This window comes from Suncus etruscus, chromosome 19 (genome assembly GCF_024139225.1).
Source record: "Suncus etruscus isolate mSunEtr1 chromosome 19, mSunEtr1.pri.cur, whole genome shotgun sequence".
Classification (NCBI taxonomy): Eukaryota; Metazoa; Chordata; class Mammalia; order Eulipotyphla; family Soricidae; genus Suncus; species Suncus etruscus.
Genome location: NC_064866.1, coordinates 41,481,594 through 41,509,093, shown reverse-complemented (window position 1 = coordinate 41,509,093; position 27,500 = coordinate 41,481,594). Strand labels below are relative to the sequence as shown.

Sequence of the window (27,500 nt, the reverse complement as noted above, 5' to 3'; positions counted from 1 at the left end):
AGAGATAGAAAGAAAGAAAGAAAGAAAGAAAGAAAGAAAGAAAGAAAGAAAAGAAAGAAAGAAAGGAAGGAAGGAAGGAAGGAAGGAAGGAAGGAAGAAAGGAAGGGAAGGAAGGAAGGAAGGAAGGAAGGAAGAAAGAAAGGAAGAAAGGAAAGAAAGAAAGAAAGAAAGAAAGAAAGAAAGAAAGAAAGAAAGAAAGAAAGAAAGAAAGAAAGAAAGAAAGAAAGAAAGAAAGAAAGAAAAAAGAAAGAAAGAAAGAAAGAAAGAAGAAAGAAAGAAAGAAAGAAAGAAAGAAAGAAAGAAAGAAAGAAAGAAAGAAAGAAAGAAAGAAAGAAAGAAAGAAAGAAAGAAAGAAAGAAAGAAAGAAAGAAAGAAAGAAAGAAAGAAAGAAAGAAAGAAAGAAAGAAAGAAAGAAAGAAAGAAAATCCAAAGAGATAGTTTTAAGGGTTCAATGTGGGACCCAAGCTCAATTTGCTCAATGAACCAATGAAAAATGAAAGAGTTAAGGTTCTCTTTTAACTGAGTTGTCAGGAAACGATACATCAAAGGCAAACTCCTGATAGAGTCATCTTAAGATATCACTGGCCCACTGCTATTTCTTCTGCCCTACATCTCACAATTTTGAAGAACGGTGGCACGTTAGATCAGTATTAATATCACCATTCCATCACCTGGAATGATCAATGCCATCCTGGTGTCGATTCATTCTGTGTCAGACATAGATGGGCAAGAAACAGACACTCCACCACTCAGCATTCATAGCTTACCTGAGTAGAAGTGAAACAGACAATGTTGTCACTTGTCCAAGCATAGAAATCACAAGTAACTTCTGACCCCCCAGTGTAGATTGTGAAGAAGCTACAGGCTTCATCCAATGCACAGTCTGCAAGCACCAAGAAACAGATACCCACCTGGGTCTCAGGTGATTCTGAGCATACATAAACACGTACCCCTAACCCCAATACACTTAACAGAACACATATAAGCATACACAGAGATATAAAAATACACAAAAATATTGAGTGCAGACATGCAAGTGCATAGAGAAATACACAACTCTGCATAGAAATACATGCAAACACATGTACATTCAAATACATACACAAGGGAGACATTTATTGAGTTCACTTTGCTAAATGCTTGCCATATGAAATTATGGTTGCCATTTCAAAGATGAGGGATTTGAAGCCCGGCTCAGAAATTTAGCTCGCACTAGGCGGGAGATCATACTCTCAGAGAGATCAAGGGAATCTTTTGCTCGTGTTCTATGAGATGTACAAATCTCACTGCTCTGTAGATAGTCGGGCTCACTGCATTTATCAAGTAAATTGAGTAACTATTAAAATAAACAAGATTTTATTCAACTATGCTATATGTGTCAAGAATATATATGAAGATTTACCTATAGAGAACTAACAACCTGTCTGGAAAAAAAAAAGACTTCAGAAGAAAAATGTAAGTTAATCTATTTAAAGAAAAAAATCTATACACTAATCATAACAGAGCACTCTCATTTGTAGTGCTCTGACTGAGTCTTTCATTGACATGTCCCCTAGCTAGATGGTGGCAAGGAGTCTTACAGAAAGCTTTGGAACCGAGTTTCTAGGCTGTACCTCTATTTTCCAGTAGAGCAGCAGGTGAAATTCACTTCTACCTCGTAACTGATATGTTTTTATTTTATCTAGCTGGACATAAAGCATGTCTTTATGAAGATCAGTCTTTGTGTGTTAAGGTGGTCTTCTGGGGTTTCCTCATGACCTTCTGATGTTAACTCAGCAATGGCTGCAATGCCCTCAAACACTTAACACTAACAGGTAAGTAGCATTCTTTTATCCACAAACTTCCCTACCCATTCAGAACCCAAAGTGAATCATTCCTATGGCCTCTGCCCTTAAAGTCCTCGTCTTCCTTCCACTAAACTAATCTCTGCTTTAGGGCTCTGGGACAAATTAAGCCAGAACAAAAAATGTTCTAGGTCAGTATCAATGACCAGCACCTTAAACTCTAGCTGAAGGATTGACCTAAAAACTGGGCTACTACCTCATCGCCGAGTGCGGTTATACTTTCTACTCATGTAGATTCTTGTAGAGTTAGTTCTCTAGATCATATTTCTCAACAGGGGCCATATTTTGACCCTCCCTGTGAGGTTAACAAGTAGGATGGGAAAAGGGAATACACGAACCAAGCGAAGTTTCATGCCATGCCCCCAATTTTGTGTGCATTTTCAGTGCCACCTCAGAATATTTTGGAGACCCAGTGGGGATGATATGGTCCCATATGAGAAATATTGCTCTTGATTGCCTAATTTTTACCAGTCTCCTTTCCCTCAACATTTTCTATCTTTACCAGTATATAAGATTTTCAAATAGTCCTTTTAGAGATCATAACATTTTTTGGTAAATAAATACATTTTTCATATTCCTTCTAAAGGTTTTCAGATCATAGAGTATTCAGGTTCACTTTGAGTAATGGGAGAAAAACCACCTAAGGGTTATTCTCAGAAGATGGGTATAATTCCTAAAGTAATGAATTATTTGGTCTTTTATTTCTGAGCCTCCCTAAAAATAGGCTGTGAGGATCTCTTAAGCACTTGCAGGTACATTAGCATTTAAGCCCATAGCCTTGTGCTTGTTGGGCATCTTAAGATACTGAGCCATCCTTTGGTTTTCAATGTCTCCCAACCTAAAAATTGAATATATTGAATGACATTTTCCTGAGTCCTATAATGTAACTGTGTTTGGAGATAACATGTTAAAAGAAGTCATTAATTTAAAAACAAGAGGGGCCTAGGAAGTTTCACAGAGATCAGGACCGTGTGCTATACAGGTATAGGGCATGTGCTTAATTTATTTCCTGGCCCTACAGTACTGCCAGAAATAGCCCTAGTGACCTCAAAGTGAGTTGGTTATGACTATTTGAAATATATGGTCTATGACCACTGGATGCCCCAATACTACCAGAGTGTATGCTCTAAAAAAAAAAAGTCATTAGAGTAAGACCTAGTCTACTGTAACTAGCAATTTATGATAGGGGGCAATTAAAACAAAGACACATAATGAGAAGGCCATGTGAGGACACAGGGAAGATTTCAAAAAATCTACAAGCTAGAGAAAGTCTCAAAATAAACCAATGTTGCCAACAACTGGATCTTAGCCTTCCAACCATCAGACTATAAGAAAATTGAATGTCTGAAGTAAAACATCCCCATTAGATCTATAATTTTTTTCTAACATAGACCATTCTGCTCTCTTTTCTTGAATGAGACATCATTGTCCTAGACCTTTCCTAGATGATCTTGCTCAAATTGCTGCATATTTCCTCTCACTATTGTTTAAGCATGGATTCTAGTCTGGTTGGCTAAACCAGTACTCTATAGTTGGTTGGCGCTACAGGAAGATAATTCCCTTTTTTTTTAAATTTTATCCCCCAATTCACAATACAGACCAGACAAAGGGTCTGTGTTGAGGTGTATATGGGGTGCATTTACTGTACCTCTCTTTCTATACAGTCAGTGTAAAGAACACAGACTGTGGTAAGAATTGGGAGGCCTTAACTTTTCTTTTCTTTTTTGTATTTTTAATATATATATGTATATTATATATATATATATATATATATATATATATATATATATATATATATATAAATCCTTCACCAGTGCAACATTCCCATCACCAAGATCCCAAGTGTCCTTCCTCCCCACCCCACATCGGCCTGTACTCTAGACAGGCTTTCTAAGGAAAGACAATTTCCTTCCGTATTCTCTTCTATTTATCCCTACTTTATTTGTACACTAGAGAGATACATTGTAAATACTGAAGTGAAAATAGTTGGTGTGAGTTAGTTCTCAGAGAGGTTTTGATCCAGTACATCTTTCCCTGATGTTTTAGTGCTTAATTTGATTTGTATTGCCAAGAATATATTTATAAGCCATTATTCTGGTGCCCCTTACCCCACCAGCCTTTACCTGCCAAGCACTGCATCAGTGGAGACTCAGAGCCAAAAACTTTGGACTTGACCACCATTGCAGCATCAGAACTGAAGATTACTTTAGATTCTGGAAGCCGCTCAAACTTTTGCATCACTGAAAAAAAAAAATGTTGTAAAATTTCACTAGAAGGATATAGGACATCTCCCAAGAAGAGAATTAGGTTAAGAAATCACTTCCTGTCTCCTCTTAAGATTGCCTCTATTTAAAAGTGATAGCATAATTTATCCTGGTTCCCTCTGTCATTTTTCCCATTACCAGGAAGCAAAAACATTTAATATATGTTCATTTATTACAACTTCTTTTCTTCTCTTTCTCTCTCTTTTTTGTTGTGGGGTTAGGCCACACCTGACAAGCGCTGAGGGGTTACTCTTGGCTCTGCACTCAGAAATCACTCCGGGTAGGCTCACAGCATTGTATGGGATCCTGGGGATCAAACTTGGTTTAGTCACATGCAGGACAAATGCCCTACCTGCTGTGCTATTGCTCCATTCTTTTTTTTTATGTAGATTTCCCTGCATTTATTTTCCCTGTCCATATTTTTAATGCTAATTGTGTCTCAAGTGGTCTTTTCATAAACATTTTAAAAATTATTTCTAGAAGTAAGTTATTCTTAAAATATAAATAAGTTGCATATGGGTTACTGTAAATTTGAAAGTGTGTTATGTTTATCAGGAATATTTTGACAACATTTGTATAAATATGTTACTAACATCTGTCTTTTAATTATCATCAATAGATTTGGCGTCCTACTTTATAAGAATAGCATAGTTATATGTTATCTGAACTAGATATACACATATAATAGATATGTGAGTAGATAAATGTAAGACTTAAGCTTTTATTGGTGTGTATTACATCATAAAACAGTGTTTCTCAACTTCCATAGTCAGAACAAAAATGTTTCGAGGGGCTCATGTTGAGAGAGAGCTTTGTCAATGCAATAAAAAACATAAATGTAAGTCCTCATTTTTTAATAATAGAAAACAAATCTAATTTTGCAAGGAAGTTCTTTCATCTAGATTATTGAGGTTGCAAATTTGTGTGTTCAATCTATCATCAATCTTCTTGTTTTACTTTATATCTTTTTCTTTTTATATACCCCAAGGATCTTGTTACTAAGGCCTGTAAGAACAAGTTCAGCAAACACTCAGCTACTATCTATAGTTCCTAAATGTTGACTATATAGGCCAGAAGTTCACAATTTTCTAGGAAGTTACTATAAATTTAAGTTTTCCAAATAACTTTATAAATCACAATGCTTTAAATTTAAAAAAAATAATGATTGGTGTTGAGACATTGTTATGTGTAAATGAATAACTTTGTAAGTCACAAAGCTTTAAATTTAAAAAAATTAAAATTTAATTTTAAAAAAGTTTAAATTCCAATAAAAGTTCCTCCAGAAGCCAAAATTGCAGTAGAAAGCCAGGTATTTTTCACCCAAAACATGATCTTAACATTACAATGAACTGAAATGAACTGAAAATGATAGCATGCATTTCAAATTTATACTTTATTGCTGTAATAACTCCACGTGTTATTTATTTATTAGCAGACACTTATAAATGTCTTAAAGTATAAGGGTCAGCATAAAAGCACAGAACTCTATTTAATCATAATTACTGCACAGAATGTCATGGCTATACATATGTTTGTCTCTAAGACAAATACAATGTTCTAATATTTGAAGTTTCACAAACTAGGATAATGACAGATGTTTGTTTCTTCTCATGGATGCCAGGAAGGAAGGAAGGAAGGAAGGAAAAGGAAGGAAGGAAGGAAGGAAGGAAGGAAGGAAGGAAGGAAGGAAGGAAGGAAGGAAGGAAGGAAGGAAGGAAGGAAGGAAGGAGAAGGAAGGAAGGAAGGAGAAGGAAGGAAGGAAGGAGAAGGAAGGAAGGAAGGTAGGAAGGAAGGAAGGAGGAAGGAAGGAGGGAGGAAGGGACAGAGGGAGGGAGGGACAGAGGGAGGGAAGGAGGCAAGGAGGGAAGGAGACAGGGAGGAAGGGAGGGAGGAAGAGAGGGAGGGGCGGGGAGGGGAAAGGAAAGGAAAGGAAAAAGGAAAGGAAAGGAAAAAGGAAAGGAAAGGAAAGGAAAGGAAAGGAAAGGAAAGGAAAGGAAAGGAAAGGAAAGGAAAGGAAAGGAAAAAGAAAAAAGGAAAGGAAAGGAAAGGAAAGGAAAAAGAAAAAAGGAAAGGAAAGGAAGGGAAAGGAAAGGAAAGGGAAAAGGAAAGAAAAGGAAAGGGAAAAGGAAAAGCAAAAAAAGGAAACAGAAAAGAAAGGAAAGGAAAAGGAAGGAAAGGAAAGGAAAGGAAAGGAAAGGAAAGGAAAGGAAAGGAAAGGAAAGGAAAGGAAAGAAAAGGAAAGGAAAGGAAAGGAAAGGAAAGGAAAGGAAAGGAAAGGAAAGGAAAGGAAAGAAAAGGAAAGGAAAGGAAAGGAAAGGAAAGAAAAGAAAGGAAAGGAAAGGAAAGGAAAGGAAAGGAAAGGAAAGGAAAGGAAAGGAAAGGAAAGGAAAGGAAAGGAAAGGAAAGGAAAGGAAAGGAAAGGAAAGGAAAGGAAAGGAAGAGAGGACAGGGGAAGGAGAGGGGAAAGGGGAGGGGAAAGAGGAGGGGAGTGGAGGGAGGAAGAGGGATGGAGGAAAGAAGGGAGAAAGGGAGAAAGGGAGGGAGGGAGGGATGGAGGAAGGGAGGGAGGGAATAAGAAAGAAAGGAGGGAGAAAAATAACTAAGATTTCTATAAAATCAAAAAAAAAAACTGGAGGAAAACATTAAGAAGATGGTGCACTTCCAAAAATATGCATATATCCCTGAGCATTTAACGTGGTTCATACAACCGGGCACAGGTCAACACAAAACAGAATTAGAAAAATGAATCTGGGGTTAAAAGGAAGAGAAAGTTAATATATCTCTATTAGCCAAGTTGAAACAAAATCTGCGAGTAAACAAAGTGTTTCCACAGGCCATATGAAAATAATCAAGGGGACCACCTTGAAGCTATAGTAGGAGGGAGTTAACAAGGGAGGCAGCAGACAGAGGGGAAAGAGACGCAATTCCAGAACAGCTCTGAGTTCAAGTCCTGATGCAATGTTCTCCCTACTCTTTACCAAATGTGTGGCCTTGGGCAGGTTTAAAAGCTAGTTTCTGAAAGTTAGTTTCCTTACATACAATCACTAGGAATACTTGACTCTCAATAATGACCTATTTCATACCAGGTTCTCTTGCTTCTTGCAGAGAAACTTAGCTAAGTATTAGGGCTCATTAAATTGGCTTCAGGAATTTAGACGGCTTCAGGCATTTAGATGACAAATACTCTTATTTGGTGGTGATATTTTGGAAATGATTTTGAAGCTCAAATAAATAAAATAAAATAATTTATTCAGTCAACAAACACCAACTACCATGCAACAGAAAAGTGAGAAAGATCTCTATTCTCGAGTAGACTAAAAAGAATAGACTCCAAGGACAGTTTAGGATAGACAGTTTTACTAAATTCAGTATATTCAGAAGGCAATGCTGGGCTGTTAGGGACTAAAAAAATATACCTCCATTTATCCTAAAACAGGAAATTAGTTATCTGGGGTGGGAGGGTCAGAAATATAGTACTACGTCTCCCCAAGTGTTTTTAAGCCCAGGAAGGACCTGCTAGTGCTTCAAATGAGAAAGCAACATTCCATAATAACTTTTGACAAGTTTCCTAGAAACCCTAGCATCAAAATCCAACTTGACTGAAGTGTGCAATTACTAATAGAAAAAAGGCTTTAAAAAGCTACAATTAAACTGGATGCACTGGTCCCCATCTAGAAGTCCAATCTATATTTAAAATCAGATCCTGCAAGTCACAAGACAGAATGGTTCCCCTGTCTGAGCTCCCTGGACCCACTATTCTCTACTCAAGTCCCCTTGCCTAGGACCTCTTGTTTTGTCAGTCCAGACTCCTCAAAACAACTTCTATAAAGTTTTCAGTTATGGCCCATAATTGGGACTTGGCAGTGGTTTCCCATAACAGAACCAATGAAGAGTTTTATAGAAGATTTTACAAAGAGGAAAACCTTGTTTAATAATGAGGCTGAAGCTTCACTGAAGAGGATCGAGACTGGAGCAAACAGAGCAGTTCAGAAGCCACAACCATAATCCAAGGAGTTGACCACCATGGTCTGTGCAAAGCAGGTGGGAAAGAGCAAATCTCCACTAGTCCCTGTGGCACAAGTTAGGTAGGTAGGTAGGTAGGTAGGTAGGTAGGTAGGTAGGTAGGTAGGTAGGTAGGTAGGTAGGTAGGTAGATAGATAGATAGATAGGTAGGTAGGTAGATAGATAGGTAGGTAGATAGGTAGATGATAGATAGATACATAGATGATAGATAGATGATAGATAGATAGATAGATAGATAGATAGATAGATAGATAGATAGATAGATAGATAGATAGATAGATAGATAGATAGATAGATAGATAGATAGATAGATAGATAGATAGATAGATAGGTAGGTAGGTAGGTAGGTAGGTAGGTAGGTAGGTAGGTAGGTAGGTAGGTAGGTAGGTAGGTAGGTAGGTAGGTAGGTAGGTAGGTAGGTAGGTAGGTAAATAGTTAGGTAGATAGGTTGGTAGGTAAGTAGGTAGATAGGTAGATAAGTAGGTAGGTAGGTAAATAGGTAGGTAGGCAGATAGGTAGGTAGGTAGGTAGATAGATAGATAGATAGATAGATAGATAGATAGATAGATAGATAGATAGATAGATAGATAGATAGATAGATAGATAGATAGATGATAGATAGATAGATAGATAGATAGATAGATAGATAATTAGATAGATAGATAGATGATAGGTAGGTAGGTAGATAAATAGTTTGATAGATAGGTAGGTAAGTAGGTAGATAGATAGGTAGATAAGTAGGTAGGTAGGTAGGTAGGTAAATAGGTAGGTAGGCAGATAGGTAGGTAGGTAGGTAGGTAGGTAAGTAGATAGGTAGGTACATATGTACATAAGTAGGGAAAGTAATCAAATGATTATCAAATGATTAAAGAAGTTATTCTGTTGCTAGGCCCCAAACTGCCCAAACCCATGAAGATCAGACTCTCTTTGGTGGTGTGGGAAGCTAGGCCTGATAGAACTGTTGAATTTCTGACCCATCAAAGACTTGTCCCTTTGAGTGAGAAGCTTTAGGAGGTCCATATAAAACAAACAAAAAAAATTACCCAAAATTCCAAGTCCTTTTCTCTTAACAGTGCCCTTCCAACTATTTACATCAAGTACTTGCATGGAAAACCTCAAATGTGGATGGATTTATTAAAAAAATTAAAAGTAAAAAAAAGAACTTTGCAAGAAGCACACATTCCTATTCTAAAGTCACTTGGGATATGTAATTTCTTTTAACTTTACATGATTTTTTTTCTTTGTTGTTGTTGTTGTTGCTTTTTTATTTTTTTATTTTTTTGCCACAACCAGGCACGGTTAGGGGTTACTCTTGGCTCTGCATTCAGAAGTCATTCCTGGCAGGCTTGAACCATATGGGATGCCGGGGATTGAACCTAGGTCTGTCCTGGGTTGACTGCATGCAAGGCAAATTGTCCTACTGCTGTGCTATTGCTTCGGCACCATAATTGTTTTCTTTTAATGTTGAACCTATTTTCCTCTTTCTGTCTCCTATGCTCAAAATAAAATTATTCTACTTCACTATTCCACTGCTGCTGAAATTATTTTCTGACTAGGTAGATGATGAACTTGGATGATTTTCCTTTTCCTGAAGACAGCAGATCCTTGCTGCAGCCTGAGACTCTGGCTACCTTATGAACTCAGGTGGTTTGTATCAGCTCCTGTGCTGTGTATATTCAGTGGAGCTCGGCGCATATTTATGGGTTAGTACTGGGACAATGGAGTTTACACAATGCAGTTTCTCAGTGTCTCCCACCTAGAGGAGACCAGAATGAATCAAGCAGAAAGGCACTCACTCCACTGGAGGAAGTATATGACCAATTCCTCTGCATTTTGCTTTTTCTCAAGAATGAAGCCTCAAATTTAAGAGAGCAATTTCAATTCCACACCCTAATTTTGAGAAGATTCTGAGAAGAGGGGGCCCAGCTTCTTAACTTGGAACCCACCCACCCCCACCTTTTCACAAAGAGGGACTTAAGCTTCAAGCCTTACATGATAAGACCAGTCTTCTGGACCCAATCTGGAGACTAAACATCAGCTTAGTTCCTCAAGGAGGAATCAGAGCAATTGGCAGAGCTGAGCTCTGACTCCTAAATGATTTTGCGGCAGCTGATTAAACTGTCTTTTCTGCTACAGATGAACATGCGGCAAAATAAATGCTTTACAAAATGCAGATTATAATTCTCAAAGATGAGACACTGACAAGTCTGTACCAGTGCTAGAACCTATAATTTCCCACCAGTTAGCTGATGATCCCAGCTCAGCCAGGAATCACCAGGTCCTGTGCTTCTCTACAGTTTCCCCTCATTTCATTGTCATGATCGACCGCCATCTTTCTACTCATCTCCATAAGCACCTGACAGCTGGCTCCCCAGGCTTCTATTTCTGCTCAAGAGGTGGCTCCCCAGGCTTCTATTTCTGCTCAAGAGGTGGGACTGTGGGAAAAAATAGGAATAACAAGGCTTTCATTGGATTTGTGGTTTATCCTCAGGGACCAACACACTATAGTCCTTGGAATTTCTTAGCTCTTTGCTCGAGTAGGTAGAATATTGTTTTGAGCATTGGAAAATGAGCATTTCTCACATAGATTTTATGGAATGTGTTGACATTAGCTTCACAAATTCCTCTGCAGAGTTGGCTGGTTATGGGTGCCAAGTGTATCATGTGATTGTTGTGCAAGAGGGCACTGAAAGTGCAGTTGTTTAAATCGGAAGCAGATAAATCTTGGTAGAAGCAGGTTGGTGGGATAGATAAAATCAGTTTTGCTGTCAGATACATGCCAGTTCAAATGACATTCTACGTGATACAGAAAAATCACTTATATATCCTTTTCATCAACTAAATTATTTAGGATAATAACATGTACCCATTAGTATTAGGTCTCCAATTGTGGCAAACCTGTGCATTGTACTGGTAACAATCTGTGGCTGGTCATTTGGAAGTAATTTATTTTGTTTAATTAAAAAGGTTAATTTCCAAGGTTCTGCTAAGTAATTTTTTTCTGTGATTACCTATATAAAATGTACGTAATAAACCAACATATGTCAGGTCCTTCCCTGACAAAGAAACGTTGACACTTGAATATCTGCCAAATGTGCAGAGCTAAAATCTATGGCCCTCAACAGAAAGATGACTCTAATGAAAAGGAGGTACAGACACAAACTTAAAGGAAACCAGAAAAAAGAGCCCTCCAGACTATTTTGATCTGTTTCTCATGTCACAGACAATCAAGAAAATCCTCTGGTTTTGCTGAGATGCCCATTACCTCCACCAGACACCACAAAGCTAATGCATTCAATTTCCCTATGAGCAGGCATCAATATTCCCATTTTGCAGCTCAAGAAATGATTCCAAGTGTAACTTGATTACCACACTATATGACCAGTAAAAGGGTCCACTAAGTTTGAGAGAATTCTGATTTCTTTTCCATCAGCGCAGTTATTGGAATTGATAGTTTGTTAGTCCATTTCTACTGTGTCACAGAATATTCTTCATCGCTATCTGGTGACATTGAACCACATTGACTCTAGCAGCAGACATGGGGTCTGAGGATTAGAGAAAGTTATTAGGTTGTTTTGAGTTTCCAAGAAAGTAATCAATGGAGAAATACTGACCCTCCTGTCTTCATACAACATCCCAGTAAGAAAAGTATTAATCAGATTTTTAGAAGTTGCCCATGAAAATGGGTGAGGGGGAGGATTGATGCAGTGATGCGAGAACTTCTATAAATATTAGTTAAAATTTCTCAAGCATTTCTAAGGTGTTTAGGAGTTCATGATACCGGAAACTTTCTAATGATTAAAAATTAAAAGATATATGGGCCTAAAGATAGATGTACACTGGGTACTTGTCTTGCACATGGTTGCCCAGATGTGATTCCGAGGACACCATATGGTCATTGAGCCCCACCAGGTTTATCCCTGAGTGCAGAACAAAAAGTAAGCCTTGAGCACAGCTGAATTTATCCCCAAAAAGAACCCTTACCCCAAAAACAGAAATGAAAAGAGATAGCAAAGGGCTATTTCTGGATCTCGGTGTTAACTACTTCTTCAACTCTTAGCTTAATTTATTTTATCATAAAGTTTGGTAATAAATGCGTCTCTCCCATTCTAGAAAACCCTGGAGAGCAAGTGCCCATTAGAAGATGGATTGAACCAGCAGCACATACTTAGACACTGGGAGTCTGAGAGGGGGGCCTCTGTTTCTGACCCTGGCAGCTTCTGCCCCTCGATGTCCACACAAAAGGTCTTTCCACTGTCTCTGTCCCTCTGGATGGCTTTATACTGACCATTCTGGTCACACTGCAGGCCAGCTTCATTCATCTGACAGTCGGTGACACCTAGAACCAAGAGAGAGAAACAAACATCAACACCATGCCTCCTACTAGACTCCTTAGTCACTGGCTAGATGTCTAAGTCACCTGACCCAAAAACTCACTTTGAAATGTTTCAGCCTCCATTCTGTCTAAGGACATTACCCAGTTTCCCTACTACTGGATTACTAAGGCCCTTATGACTGGTTCACCCATGTAGCTGTGGCATGTGCCCTGAATTTTCATCCCCTGTTGTGCTTGCTCAGTGTGATTTCTGATGGTATTGGGTGAAAGAGAGAGCTCATTGATTTGTCTCCATGTACACATTTTTCTCTAGCCTTACAGGAGTTGAGTTAACTGTTCTCAGTCTAGCAATTCTCACCTCATTTCCTCAGGGAAGCCTACTGACCCGCTGACACCCAGCTGTTACTAGCAACACACACCTCTCCTCAAAGCATGCAGCTCTGTAGTGACTGTTTCCATTGGTTTGTGGGAATGAATAGTTGGCAACTGTTTCTCACTCAGTAGAATCTCAAAGCTATCAGGGACCTGGTGTGGCTGTTTCTTATCCCTGTGGATGTTTAATTCTAAACACTCAATACAAGTGACTATTCTCCCCCCCCAAAAAAACTACTCCTAAACTCTATTCCTGGGCTCAGGTTTTGCCTTGTTCCCCAAAGTCCCATTTCCACCTGGCCCCTAGATAGTTCACATTTATATCTCACTAACCGCTATAACTAATATATCATCATTGCTTTACTAACTACAATCAATTATATTTATACAATTGATATTTTCTTCTTCCATCAAATCCTAAGTTTCTTGAGGTAGGGAATACATTTTTGCTTTTTTTATGACAATAAATATTTGACCCAAAGAAGGTGCTTAACCAAATTTTGGTGAATGATGTCAAATGGAATTGCTTTTACTTGTGCTTATTTTTTCAGGTCTGGGAAGTAAGATTTAGTAAAATCCATAACCTAAACCCTAATTTAATTAATTTTATGTATTTTAAAATCTTATACGATTATATATGTATGGATAAGTATGATTATCCAATCATATTTTTATGCATGCTTCATTTAATAATTTTTTGCAGAGTGCTTACAAAGATTTCTTTTAAAATCAAATGCTTTGGTCTGCAGCTGCCATCCCTGAAGCCCCCAACTGTGTCCTCCCAGGAGAGGTTTGTAGGAATGCCTGTTCACTCTCAGTCTCCCAAGCCTCTCAGACGTTACTTAGCTCAGTGGGTGTGGGGCACAGGGTCTCATGAGACCTAATTTAAACACCAGGAGCATGTATAAATGAGCCCTCCCCCAACCCATGTCCCAGGAGCCTCCAGCCCATTCACCCCCAGTCTCCCAAGGCTCTCGGACCCTAGCACATAGCATGGGTGGGACACAGGACATTTCAACTTATAACAAACAATTTTTGGCATATCGGTCCTAGCATTTCTTTCTCTTTGAAAATATACAACCCCAAACCAGAAGAACAACCCAATGAACTAATTTGCAATATTTGTATCTTACTTGCATAACTTCGCTTACCTAGAAAAAATAAACCCTAAAATAAATATACCTCTAACCACCTCTTCTACAAACAGTTAAACTACTTTTTTAAACACCGTGATACTTCAGCACCTCCAACCCACCAAATGCAATGAACAATGGGGAAACTAAGGAAGACACCTGGTGCAACTGGGGATATAGAGAAAAATCCTAGCAAAAATGCCAAGTTCTCCAAAATGCATAATCTTTCTATATAAAGACCTCAAATCAGCATGTAATGTCTTAGCAATGGACATCAAGGAATCACTAGCCTGCAGAATTAAGAAATTCATAGATGAGCAATTCAATCAACTCAAAGAAGAACTCTATCAGAAGATGAGAAAATCCAAACAAATGGAAATAAGGGAACTGAAAAAACATGCTAGCAAGCCATAGTAGTAAATTACACACACGGAGAATCACATTATTGAGCCTGAAGACAAAACACAAGCCAGCAACAACAACAAAGTCAATAAAGAAACACGCAAAACATTGGAAGAAAAGATAAGGGAAATAATGAACAGAGACAAAAGATACGATCTATGATTTATATGAATACCAGAAGGGTAGGGAAAAGGGAAGAACAAATAATGAAGGAGATAATAGCAGAGAACTTTCCCAATCTCTGGAAAGAGGCTACTGTACAAATCCAAGAGGCAAAAAGATAGCCAAACAAAATAGACCCTACCAGAATAACAAGACATATAGTAATCCAAAGGGAAAAAAGCAAAGAGAGAGAGATGAGCTCTTTAAAGCAGAAAGGGAAAAGAAAAACCTCAAGTATAAAAGAAAGAACATAAAAATCAATCCAGAACTTCCATTTAAAATAATATAGGCAAGAATAGGACGATTCTTTCTATTAGAAGAGGAAAAGAGGAGAGCTTTTCTGCCTGCACATACCAAAGAAAGACAATGTGAGGAAATTAGGAGGAGGAGGCACCTCACCAGCCACTGGGCACACACCCTAGCCCTGATTTTGGGCATTTGACCTTGAGAAGATCAAAATGCTTATTAATGTTTCTCATTAGAAATAAATATTTACTGTTGAGGCCACCCTTTCTGTGGTAACTTGTGGTACAAGTCAGTTACACTCCAACTATGCTTATCTCTAACTAGGCTTATAACCACTTTATTGTGCAACATTATTAGATGCATCTAACAGATGGGGAAGTAGAAATTTAGAGATGCCTGACTAAGATCAGTGTCAGAAGAAGGGAGATAAGGAATAAAATGGTCTAGCTAATGCTGAGCTTCAGTCTCTCTGCCCTGCCATCTCTGTAGGATGCCCTCTCTAAACAAGGATCTGCACACTAAATCCAGATCTTTTCCACAAAACATTGGTCTGGTAGTTTGATTGCATTTCAAGTCATCTCAAATCACAACACACAAATCCAACATGTGTATATTGAGTGTGATGCCCTGTGAAAAATTATTCTTCACTTTTGGTGAACAGTTTCTGCTTCAGAGGAATGTCAAGTGATGATCTAAAAATCCCCCTCACTTTTTTTAATTTTTGAAATTATTACTTTATTTACACTGTTCCTTTAATGAATGAAACCATCATTCCAGGGGCCACAGCAGTGGCAAGGAGCAATAAGGCATCTGCCTTGGCGGGGCTAGCCTAGGACTGACCGCGGTTCGATCCCCTGGCGTCCCATATTGTCCCCTAAGCCAGGAGCGATTTCTGAGCACATAGACCGGAGTAACCCCTGAGTGTCACCAGGTGTGGCCCCCCCAAAAAAAACATCATTTCATGAGAAGAAAAATTGATCTCTCTTGGTTATTTTGAAATTCTATTACCTGTTCATAATTTAAGCAATAAGTCACATTACATCTGGAAAGGCCACAAAACTATGTAGACCTGAGGCAAGAAAAAGAATACAAACTGTGCAATATTAGTGACCATAGGTGGGAAATGTCTTACATTCTCAATCTCGATATGACTCCCTTATGAAAAGCACAAGCTTCAAAATCAAACAATATGAGGATAGAAGGTCAGTGAGGCCCCTTACTGAGTGTCTTGAATAAATCACTTCTGGAAGTTTTAGCCTTCTTCATAAAAAAAAAAAATCAGGTCAAGAATCTATACCCAGAAGGAAGACTTGAAAGAACCGACTGATCCTAGCAGGGTGCAGCTCATAAAAAGGGACGGGCATTTTGATCATTATGCTGTAGACCCTGTTGTTCTCACTAGTGAGCAATTGAGAACAGGCAAGCTCCCCACGCCCACTCCCACCCACACCCCTACACACACCTCTTGTAAAGAGATGCTTCCTGATGCCTGGAAATACGGTTGCCTTCTCCATTTGGTGAAGAGGGTACCATAGGCATCTAAAGTGTGAGGGTCAGTGAAGCTGCTAAATGATCATCCCTTGATGCATATGAAAACCCTCCAAAAGAATAGCCTGTTCCCAAATTTCACTAGTGCCAAATTGATACAACCTGCTGTGCTGTACCATTGCTGTTTTGTAAGGTTTCTCTCTTCTTCTTCTTCTTCTTATTATTATTATTATTATTATTATTATTATTATTATTATTATTATTATTATTATTATTATTTTGGAGTTTGGACACACCTCTGTGTCCTCAGGTGATTCTCTTAGCTGTGAACTCAGAAATCACTCCTGACAGCTCAGGGGAGGGAGAAGATGAGAAACATTGGGAACTGAAAGTGGACCTGATGTACCATTTCTCCAGTCCCAGGTTTCTCTCTTTCAAAGCAAGCCCCAGGGAACTTACAGTGATTCTGGCTGAAGGCGCCCACAGAAAGAGTTGTTCTGCCAATGGGACATGGAATGCAGGCCAGACTACCTGCTTGCTCTTGATAAAATCCAACTGCACAGGGAATACATTGCTCGTCCTGAAAATAGCTTCCTTCAGGACACTTAACTAGAAAAAAAATCAACAGAAAAATGGTGTTAAAGGCACTTGCATCACAATTACAGCTTCAGAAACACAAAATGTGTGGAATCTAAAATCAGTTCAAGAATGCTTTTATTTTTTTTTTATTTCTCTGGCTAACCCGTTGTGTATCAGAGAGTCCTTGGAGAGTGTTCTGAGAAAGGTAGATTTTAAGGTTCTTATTGTCTAGAAACTGAGAATCCAGTTTAATGTGGGTGAAATAAAGCTGAGGATGAGTCCATGTTAGTGAGGACAGACCCTGGGAGGGGAAACACGTCAAACTTCATCCATGAAGAACACGTCAGAGAAGGAGTTAAGCAAAAGAAAATGCAAGTGCAAAATCCTGAGATAAGAATGAGTTTGTGGGAGCTATAGCAATAATACAGTTGCTAGGACACAGCTAACTCAGGTTTGATCCCTGCATCATACATGATTGTCTGAATGCATAGCCAGGAGTAAGCCCAGTATCACTAGATCCGGCCAAATAAAAACAAACAAACAGAACACAAGAACAAATGTGCATTCTTCAAGGAACTGAATGAAAAGCACTTAACACAACCAGTTAATTTTCTAGAGTTTAGTAGACAAAGGGAAGTGTATATTGAGTTGCTGAAGTTGGAGAAGAATTTGAAAGAATGAGAGTATATCTAGTCCTCCAGGACTTTGCTTCCCAAATATAAGGACATGATAGAACAATACACTCTATGGCACAATGCCAACAGTTCAGCCTCACCTAATTTGACATATGTGCTATCCCTGTAATCTCTCTGCTCAGATCTGGGACAAAAATAATACGAGGGAGAAACCCACAGTAGAGGATTTATCAAAAACTCTCACTGTGGGGGAAGAGCATTTTCTTGACTAAAATGCCAAGTCTAACCATGGAAGTCAGAATACACATGTCTTTAGTTTGGATGTCTCATTTATTTCCCTTGTTTCCTTCTGTTAAGCTTTTAGTCTGCTTCCTCTTGGTGCTTTCTGGCCAAGTTCAATCTCTCCACATTCCTCCTGATTTTTTTTCTCATAAAATATGGGCTTAACAGTTATAAATCCAAACATAAGGGGTGAGTAACTCATAAGGAGTTATAAGTTAGATAAGAGGAAACTATGGTCGAAAGATGCATGAATTTAGCCAAAGTACTGCAGATGTCTCAGAGATGGGATGGTGAAACAGTTCTTTCTATTTTTTCTCTTGATACAGAGTTCTGTTCCTTAAGTTTGCAGATACCTTTTGGGACAAATGAGCTGTCACTAGTAAAAGTAGAAATAAAAATTTATTCTTGAAAGCAGTTCCTAGTAACGGGCACTCTTCTATGTACTTTGGGAATTGTATATCTCCATCTAATGCATTATCACATTAATACATGATTCTGGAAAGCTTATCTAAAAGAGATATTGGAGAAATAGAACTTAGTGAATACAATGTACCAAATAACAATGCCAGGTAAAATATAACCCTACAAAAAATCCCATTCCTATTTGACACTGAAAAAAAAAGATTAAGATCAAGATTGACCGAGTCATGAGGTACAAGAAGTGGGATTTGAACCTCATTCTTTCTAAACCAAAATCATTACCCCATCCACCAATTTAACCAACTTTCTGGGCCCAAAAGTAGTAAGTACAAAATTGTGGGACACGTTAGAATAGCATCAATGTGTCAGTGTAGATTTAGCAATGACCATATCGAGGATGTATTTAAACTCTGAGTCAATCAGAAACTTTAAGAAACATCTTGGAAACTTAAAGGTGTGTTTTCCGGTCTGTTCTGCACAATTAATATTCTCCCTCAAAGACCAGAGTTTCATTACTCATATGAGTCAAGTTTTGATCATTTCTAGTATTTTAACCTAATACAGTGACTGGTTTTCAAGTGGTCTTCATATTAATTGCAAAGTAAAACAAAGCCTTCTCAACAAGTCTGAGTTACCTTGCACCCAAAACCTGGGTTACAGGGAAAAGGGCCAAAAGTACAAGCTCAAGTACAAGTTCAAGATCTTTCAATGTATTCTGTCTGTAAAAGGTCTTCTTTGTTTCTGAGGTCAAGAGTTTCTGACTATTACTTGTGTAAGTCAGAATAAGACAGCACCCAAATTATTAATGATTATTATTTATTATTATTCCTTCAGTAGGGGATACTTTCTTGGGTTATTTTTTGGTTTGGGGTCACATCTGGCAGTGCTCAGAGTTTATTCCTGAATGCACTCAGAAACTCAGAAATTACTTATGGTACGCTTGTGGGACTATATATATGTGATGCTGGGAGATCAAACCTGGGTCAGCTATGTGCAAGGCAAATGCCTATCCTCTGTGCTATCTTTCTGAACCTAAGGGGAGACATTTTCAAAGAACTTAGAATTCAGTGACCAAAGATATTTTTCAAGGGTCACATCCAAGACAGCCCCTGGCATTGAGTAAACTCCTGAACATCAGGTATATTCCTGAAGACCCCAGAACTACTGAGCCAGAGAAGCACAAGTCTGGTTGGCTGCAAGTCTAGTCCTTAGAACCAAATGCAAGAACTGGCACTGACCCTCCCATTAAACTCCTCTCTGAAAGTCATTGGGAAAACCCATGGCTTTAGTTCCTTCTTTACAAAAATGAGAAAATTTTGAGTGCCTTGTGGATTTAAATAGCTTTAGGTTATACTCTCCTTCTTGTTAACTTCTATAGTCTACCACAGTGATGACGGACACATTTCTTCTAAAGAAAATTATATGGGAGGAGGAAAATAGTCTTTCATGCCTCAGCTGCTTCTCTCAACTTGAGAGAAGCTTGACTCTAAGCTTGACTCTGTCTCTCTATCAAGGCCCCTGCTGTGTGCCCTGAGATCTCTTCCTCTCTGGTTCCTGACTATCTCTCTGTCTCTGTATCCTGGCATGCTCCTCATAAACTTCTTATAGTTACACAAACCATCTACACTATGTCAAAAATAAAAGCCACATCATTTCATGACCTCTTACTTTGGACCAATCTCCATTTTAGAATGGCCTTCATTATTTTTTGCACCTTTGATGCAAGAGCACACACACATGCATGTCTAAGTATATCCACAGACATGTACTTACAATCACTACGTAATTGACTTGTGTGAGCTTAAAACACTTCTAATTCTTCATACTAGACTTTGTTATCTCAGCAAGCCATTCTTAGTTCCCCTGATTATGATGCAAAAGCCTTTTTCACAGAATATTTATCAGCTGTGTTTCATCTTCCTGTTACCCAATTAGACTGAGAGTTTCTGAAAAGTAGAATTATCATTTCGTCACCCTGAATATATGATATGATTTGATATGGCTATACTTTGATATGTTTGCATGAATCAATAAGGAAAAGAGAAAGGAGAAAAAAGAGCAGAAGTAGGAAAAGATGGGAAAAAACCACAAAATGTTACTTTGAAAAATCAACAAGGAATGGATTATATAAAAGAAAATGAAGTGAATGAACAAAAGTTTCTAATTTTCAGGGTGGAAAATGGAAATTAAGACTGTTTCTAATATTTTCTCTAAAAATCTAATATGGTATGAAGGTTGCACTGCATAATTCTCAGGATAATACATATCTCTGGTTTTGAGTCAAGAGAATGAACATCACTGACTCATAAAAGCTCCAAACAAACTATCTATTTTCCTCCAGTGTCCATTTTCTGGAAAATGGCTGTGTGTTCCCATGAGTCAAGGTAGTGGATATACCCAGCGATCTCTCCCAAGTAATTAGCCTCCAGAGGATCATCCATATCAGCCGTAAGAGATAATAGCACCCAGAAAACTTGCTTCATCTCTACAAGACAATGTTCTTCTTGTAGCCTCACAGCTGTGAACCAGATGTTCTTCAAAAGGAAAAACAGCTGGTAACAAAAGATGCAATCTTCAAGGGTGCTATTTCTCCAAGAACTCTCTTCTTGACAGGGGGTACATGTGATGTAGGGGACAGAATAAATACTTTAGAACTAAGGGTTAGAGTGAGAGTATACAGAGCACCAGGTGCTTGCCTTGCATATGGCTTACACAGGTTTGATATCTGACCTTATATATGATACCGCAAGCAGTGTCAAAAGTAAGTCCTGAGTGTGGAGCCATGAGTAACCCACTATTTGTACTATACTTCCACATATGGAAATAGTTGGACTCTGGACTTGAACTCATCTTCTGTCTGACTCCTAAAATAATTTTCTACTAAAGGTACATCCTGTATTTCCCAGGATGTCTAAATTATACTATACAATTAATAACACTTGTTTTTCTGTACCAGAGTGAATTTAATAAGACTCTGTCTGTACAAGAGATTCAATTATGACTAGATAATATCATTAATACCGAAACAAAATATTTTTGAAAGTTCCATTCTAGACTTTTCTAATCATCTCAAGCAAGAGAGTGTCTAAATGATTTGACCATTTTTTTAGATTCAATAGAAAACTGCCAAGTTGAAAACCAGAGTTTAGGTTTATTTTGCACTAGGATTGTCAAATTATAGCCCCTAGCCCTAACTCAGGTTTGTTTGTTTGTTTGGCAACTAAAGTTTTTTAGACAACAGCCATGTTCTGCTTCCTTTAATAGATGGAATCATTAAAATGAAAGTAAATGATTTGTAAACTTTAAAATAATTACTATCTGGGCCTTGGTAATAAAAGGCTGGCAACTTCTATTCTAGAGTAAGAGTGCTTGCATTCTACATCTTCCCCAGCCTCAAACTTGAGGCTGCTGTGGTCTATAAATTATTTGTTACCCCAAAATCAAACTCTGATTCCTAGTGCCTTAAGTGATTGCTATACTATTGGCAGACTATTTATGAATGCAGAGGCTATAAAAACACTAATTTGTTATGGTCACTTCTGTGTTCTATAGACTTTGACTTAGTATACATAATGAAATAATAATCTCACATTTAGCAAATATTAAATTGTTCCTTTGGGGACAAAAAGGAGAAATTTTGAGGGGATTATGATAATAGAAATAAGGAACTGGGGGCTTGAGCAATAGCACAGAGGATAGGGCATATGTCTTGCACGTGGCCAACCCGGGACTGATCCGGGTTTGATTCCCGCCATCCCACATGATTCCCTGGGCCTGCCAGTTGTGATTCCTGAGCAGAGAGCTAGGAGTAATGCATGAGCAATGCCAGGTATGACTCAAAAACAAAACAAACAAAACAAATAAGGAACAAAGGGAAAGATAATTACTGAATAGTTTTATACCTAGGGACTATAAATGCCTAAAGTCAATGACCGGCATCAGACAATAAAACCAACTCTGAAACTCATGAAAACTATAGTGGCTACCAGAGGTAGAGTGGAGTGATGGAGAGAGAAACGGATAGACGTCTTTGTGGCACTGAGATGGCTTTGGTGGTGTATACATATCCAGAGGTGTGAAGATGAACTCTTAGCATTTTATAATACACTAGATCTATGAGGAATCAATTTAAGAGACAATTTTTTTCCTAAGTAAAAGACTGGCCTCTTCGTTGATTTTTTCCCTCCTGTTTCTCTAATGGACTCTGCTACCTGCCCTGGTAGCTTGATATAATCATCTACTAATCCATCTTCTTATAAAGAAGCTTGAGAATAGGGTTTTCAGTCCAGTTTTACAGACCTGAAATGCCCCGACTTTCTCTCCTTTCTAGAGAATGATATTTGCTAAAAGCACAGAGTTAATTCAGCTCCTTTGAACTTGGCCCTTGGCTACGGCCCATCATTATCTCTGGCTACTCCATTTACTGGTTTCGTACTTTAGAAACTGCATTAGGTCAGTGAGCTTCCACATGCTGAAGACTATATTAGCTAGAAAATGAGGCTTTTGGTCCTCGCTCTACCCAACACACACACACACACACACACACACACACACACACACACACACACACACACACACATTCCCTGACAGTGGAAGCCAGAGCTTTTGTGATAAATCTAAAACACAGCCATGTTTGTACTAGGAACCGGCACTATTGGATCCTACTGCAATTTCATATATTCTTCATTTAGGATAGCTCTAGGGAGGTGAATATGATGAACTCTGGCTCTGGAGCAACTCCCTAAAGGAAGCCAACTCTCTGGATATTAGGTTTTGTGAACCTAAGTTTCTCCATTCAGTCCTGCTCTGGACACTACAAAAGCATGATTTCATTTCATCAGAGCTTCCATCTTTTCATCTGCCCAATGGAGTTTGACAGTGACAATGCCCTCCAATGTGGTTTTTGTGAGTTATGAATTTTCAAAGGTATAAAGTACAAAGTCTTATATACATCATAGCAGTAAAGGCTGGTATCTATTTCCTGTGTTTGAACTTAAATTCAGTGTGTAGTATATAATTCAGCATGGATTTCCTAAAAAGAATAAGCAGATAGCTTTTGCTTGGCAAGCAATAAAAATAGTGGGGTAGGGTGGGGAGAGCAACTAAGACAATTTTTTCCCTACTGCTTAAAACTAATGATTTTCTGATTCATGCCACGTGAGTCAATGATTTCTCAACATGAAACCATAATAGATTCTGGAGTAGACAGAACAATGATTCTTAGAGGACCACACCTTAGGCCCTGGAACCCATGTCTTAGGCCACATGACGAGGGAAACTGAGGACATAAATAAAAAGGTCATTATTAGTTGACCTTATGAGATGCAGAGCCTGTAGAATAAGCTTCCAAAAGAAAGAGAAAGCTATCTAAAACTGTGTCTTTGAAAAATGGTCAGAGAGCTATATCACTGCTGGGTTGGAAGGTGAAGGAAGAAAGGCATGAGCCAAGATGGGAGGGAAACAATCTGAAGCTAGAAAATGCCAGGAAACATGCCAGCCTTGGTCTCTGATAGCAGGCATTTTAGCCTACTGGAACTCCATTTTATCCCTGTGGGCCTACATCAGAGTGTACCCTTTAGAACTGGAGGATAATACGTGTGTGCTGCTTTTAGCCACTACATTTGTGGTTGTTTGTTATGGTAGCAACAGAAAACACATGCAGCTTCCATTCAAGAATTTGCCACTGATTTCTAATGAAAACAACTTTCAAGGTTGCTTATGATTAAAGGCAAGAGTTGTTTCTGTTACCCTCTATTGGGTTTCCAGAGTCACAAAAGCCTGCAGTGACCATTGGGAAAAGTTTTAAGTCCCAACAAATGAAAGGATAACCAAACTAAATAGTATCATGGAGCTCAGAGGTAAACATCAGGCTTCACCATAAAAACAGTACATCCTGGGCCATAGAGCCCATGCTTGGACAGAAACCTGCCAACATCTGGGTTATTTTTATCTGGTTATTTTCTATCATGCCTATGTACTTGTAGTTTCAGCTTCTAAAATTGATTGATGATTTCATGCTCACATATACCAATAACTGAGAAATCTTCTGATGAATTAACTAATGAAAAGTTTTTTTTATTCTTTATGTCCAAATGTTACTCTCTCCAAAGCTCTGATTGCCTATTTACAGCCTTCCATGATACCAGAACAACAGTAGAGTGGGGGGAAACCTACCACATCCCAGGGTGTTCTTAAGGTCCTTTTTGCTAGTTGCAATGTGATGAAATCCTTCCAGACACCCAAACCATATCCTTGGAGTGGTGCCAAAACTGTCCCCTTGTAGGTAGATGATAGCAGTGTCTGCTGGGAATGTCTTAGAATCCAGATGAAGTTGGAAGGCACCACTTTGGATCAGATCTGCAAAGCGCCCTATGAGATTCTTTCCCACTATGGCTTCCTCTGTAAGACAGAACAGAAAAATACAGAACTGGTAACTCATTCACTGAAAGGATTCATCCTTTGCAAGTTTGATATCCACCACCCCATATGGTCTACTGAACCCACCAGCAGTGAACCCTTATCACAGAATCAGAACTAAGTTCTGGGTGTGGCACTCAAACAAAAACGAATTAAACAAAAACAAGGAATTGGGAGTCTTAGTAATAAAGATGCCTCTAATGTCCATGATGAAGGGGGAACCATCAAGTACCTCAGCCTTTATATAAAGAAAAACTATGGCCACCAAGAATAGGATTGATTTGGCCTTTTTCACAAAACATCAGACACACAATTAATATTTTAATCTAAGTCTCTGGTACCTGTCATTTCTGTGGGTATCAATATGATCCCATGAGAATCGGGATTATGCCTTTAGTATGGCATACCTTTTGTCACTTATTTAAGAGACAAACAGTGTTGACTGTTGACAAGTCAATGTCTCTGAGTTCTAAAGACATCTTCGAAATAAAACTGAAATTCCTCTCTTGCAATAGGTGAAGATTGTAAGAGAGAATGTGTACGATGGAAGCATTGAAGAGCAAAGACAGCCTCTAGGAATTTGTTTCCCCACTGTTCAGCTGACTCTTGACTGGAACTTTCGCTATTGGAATCTCTATGTTTCCTATGAAGAAAGCAGATGATGCCACTTGGAGTGGATTAGAGATATATTTCAGATGCAGCAAATATTCCTGCTGCCATCAGCTACTGCAAAGATAGCCAGATGCTTGTAAGGTTGTAATGTAGGCATTACTGATACCAGAAAAAAACCTCTGCTTCCTGAGTATATAACTAAATCATCCAAACTCTTTCCACAGGAGCATGGAGAACCGTCTTCCATGATTCCAAGGACAGGCAGAGGATCTGCAGGGTGGCAGAGATGGAGTTGGTCATCTGGGTTGTACTCTGGTCTGTATATTCCAGAAGTTTCCATCATGGAAAAGAGGGAATCTCCAGCCAGTCCTCACTCAAGGATATTTGGGCACTAATAGTAAAAGAGACCCTGGTATGGTCTCCTACACCTGGTCCCAAATCTATAGATTTCAATCCTGGTTGTCTCACAGCTATCATCTATTCTGAACCTTAGCTTATATCTTTCTACTCTCTAAATCACTATCAGACCTATCTTGTTTCCAATAGAGTAAAAACTGTGTTTAAATGATGAGTGGTCTGAAACATTTTATGATGGGAATTGAGCAATGGATAAGCTATGAAAACAGCCTTTTTCTAACCTACTTTTCCTCGTACCCAGAACATCTATTAAGACAGAAGTTAATAGAGGGTCACAAATACACAGAGAGATGACAAACTTACCAAGAATAAGAGATTTATGAAGCCTCTGTTGATTTTTATTAACACGTTGCTCCCATATGCCATAACACCCCACCCTACTCCAAGAAGGAAGACTCTATAAGCAGATGAAGCAACTGAGACTCAGGACTTGGACCTCTTTTAAAGCAGGGAACATACCTATGTCACGTAAGTCAGGTAGTGAAGGTGCTGGAACATCCTTAAGCAGCAGGCTCCATGTGACATTCACGCTCAATCGCTCTAAAGACATACAATCCACCTGCACAGTAGCCTCATTGCAGACAGGAATGTTAATGGTGTTGCCCAGAGCCTTCACCTGCACAGAGACAGCTGCCTTAATTTCCAGAATACAGAACTGGGGACAGCTTGCTGGCGTCCAACACGCAGGAACAAGGACTTGGCAGATGATTCTACTTGTAGCTCTCCCTAAATCCCTGTTTATGAATCCTACCCTCTGCACATCCCCATATAAAACAAAGTTGTAGAAAATTAAGTAACCTGTACTGTGGTAAAGCTTACAGAAGCATGAGTGGTAAAAAGGCCAAGGTCTTTGCATGCACCAACTTTGACAAATGCTTTCACCAAATTGTTAAGCTCCACTTCATGTTGTCCATAGTCTTAGCAACTGATTTGAAGCAAAATGATATATAATAAAAGCAGTTCCTTGAACGTGTCATTTTCCTCAAAGCTGCCCAGGATATATATATATATATATTTTTTTTTTCTCTTTGGTGTTACAAAGAAAGAGTTTCAAACAAAACTATTTTATTCAAGCATTTTCTGTACCATTTTTAACTATGCACGGATACTATAGCAATTTCAACCTCTTCTATCTTGGCTCCCATGTTCTCCTTTCAAACTGAATAACACAGCTGTGGTGCCATAGAGTGTCACAAAGGCTCATAGAATGACTCAAAGACTCCTTCATGCAGAGGAGGGTAAGCATATAGATATATAAACAATATGGTTAACCCAGGTTCAGTTCCTTTAGTGATCCTTAGTTGAATACAAACTTAATGTTTTCTGTTATGTTCTCAGGGTAAAAAAAAGAGCTTTAGGTGTCCAAAGGGAAGACTGCTTGCATCAGTATCCACTCTTGCAACTTTCTGTAGTTTTTTACTCATTCCCTGGACTCTCTTACTCAGGTCCTCCCTGGTCCTCCATGCTACATTCCATCTCTTCTGCACAAATCCAAATTGAATTCAGTTTCTACTGGAATCATGTCTACTGTAAGAGTATCTTGCTAAAGTCTGTCTCGACCACTTAAACTATATTGTACTTTGTTGATATCTGATAGTACTCATAACTTAAAATTATACTCCTCTGTAGTAGGCTCTCAAATGTTTGAACTGGAATAAGTGAAGGAATGAAAGGAACGTATTTGATTTTTAGGAAGAGTTGAGCTGGACCTTGACATTCGCAGTGATGGGGAGCCTTGGACAACCACTCATCCTCTACAGGCATTAGGTCATTCATAGATAAAAGCAGGGCTAATAACACCCATCAGGCAGAATGCTATCATAATTGGAGATAAGAAAGGACAGCTGGCACTCAGTAGCATGCTTATA

General features: G+C 38.6%; 1 protein-coding gene and 1 non-coding gene across 2 annotated transcripts in view; both read right to left on the bottom strand.

The window, feature by feature from the left end:
• The window catches only part of TG (thyroglobulin), a 286,547-nt gene that overhangs the window by 209,003 nt on the left and 50,044 nt on the right, over nucleotides 1–27,500 (bottom strand). Inside the window, exons 20-25 of the mRNA XM_049765629.1 lie at nucleotides 26,092–26,248; nucleotides 24,361–24,585; nucleotides 16,730–16,879; nucleotides 12,300–12,470; nucleotides 3,968–4,084; nucleotides 768–883 (exon numbers count right to left, since the gene is read on the bottom strand). Coding sequence (XP_049621586.1) covers nucleotides 768–883; nucleotides 3,968–4,084; nucleotides 12,300–12,470; nucleotides 16,730–16,879; nucleotides 24,361–24,585; nucleotides 26,092–26,248 — 936 coding nt within the window. The remainder of the gene's footprint in view (nucleotides 1–767; nucleotides 884–3,967; nucleotides 4,085–12,299; nucleotides 12,471–16,729; nucleotides 16,880–24,360; nucleotides 24,586–26,091; nucleotides 26,249–27,500) is intronic.
• On the bottom strand, nucleotides 3,418–3,549 carry LOC125997795 (small nucleolar RNA SNORA51). The gene has a single exon (XR_007491813.1). It is a non-coding gene; the product is annotated as a small nucleolar RNA SNORA51 (small nucleolar RNA).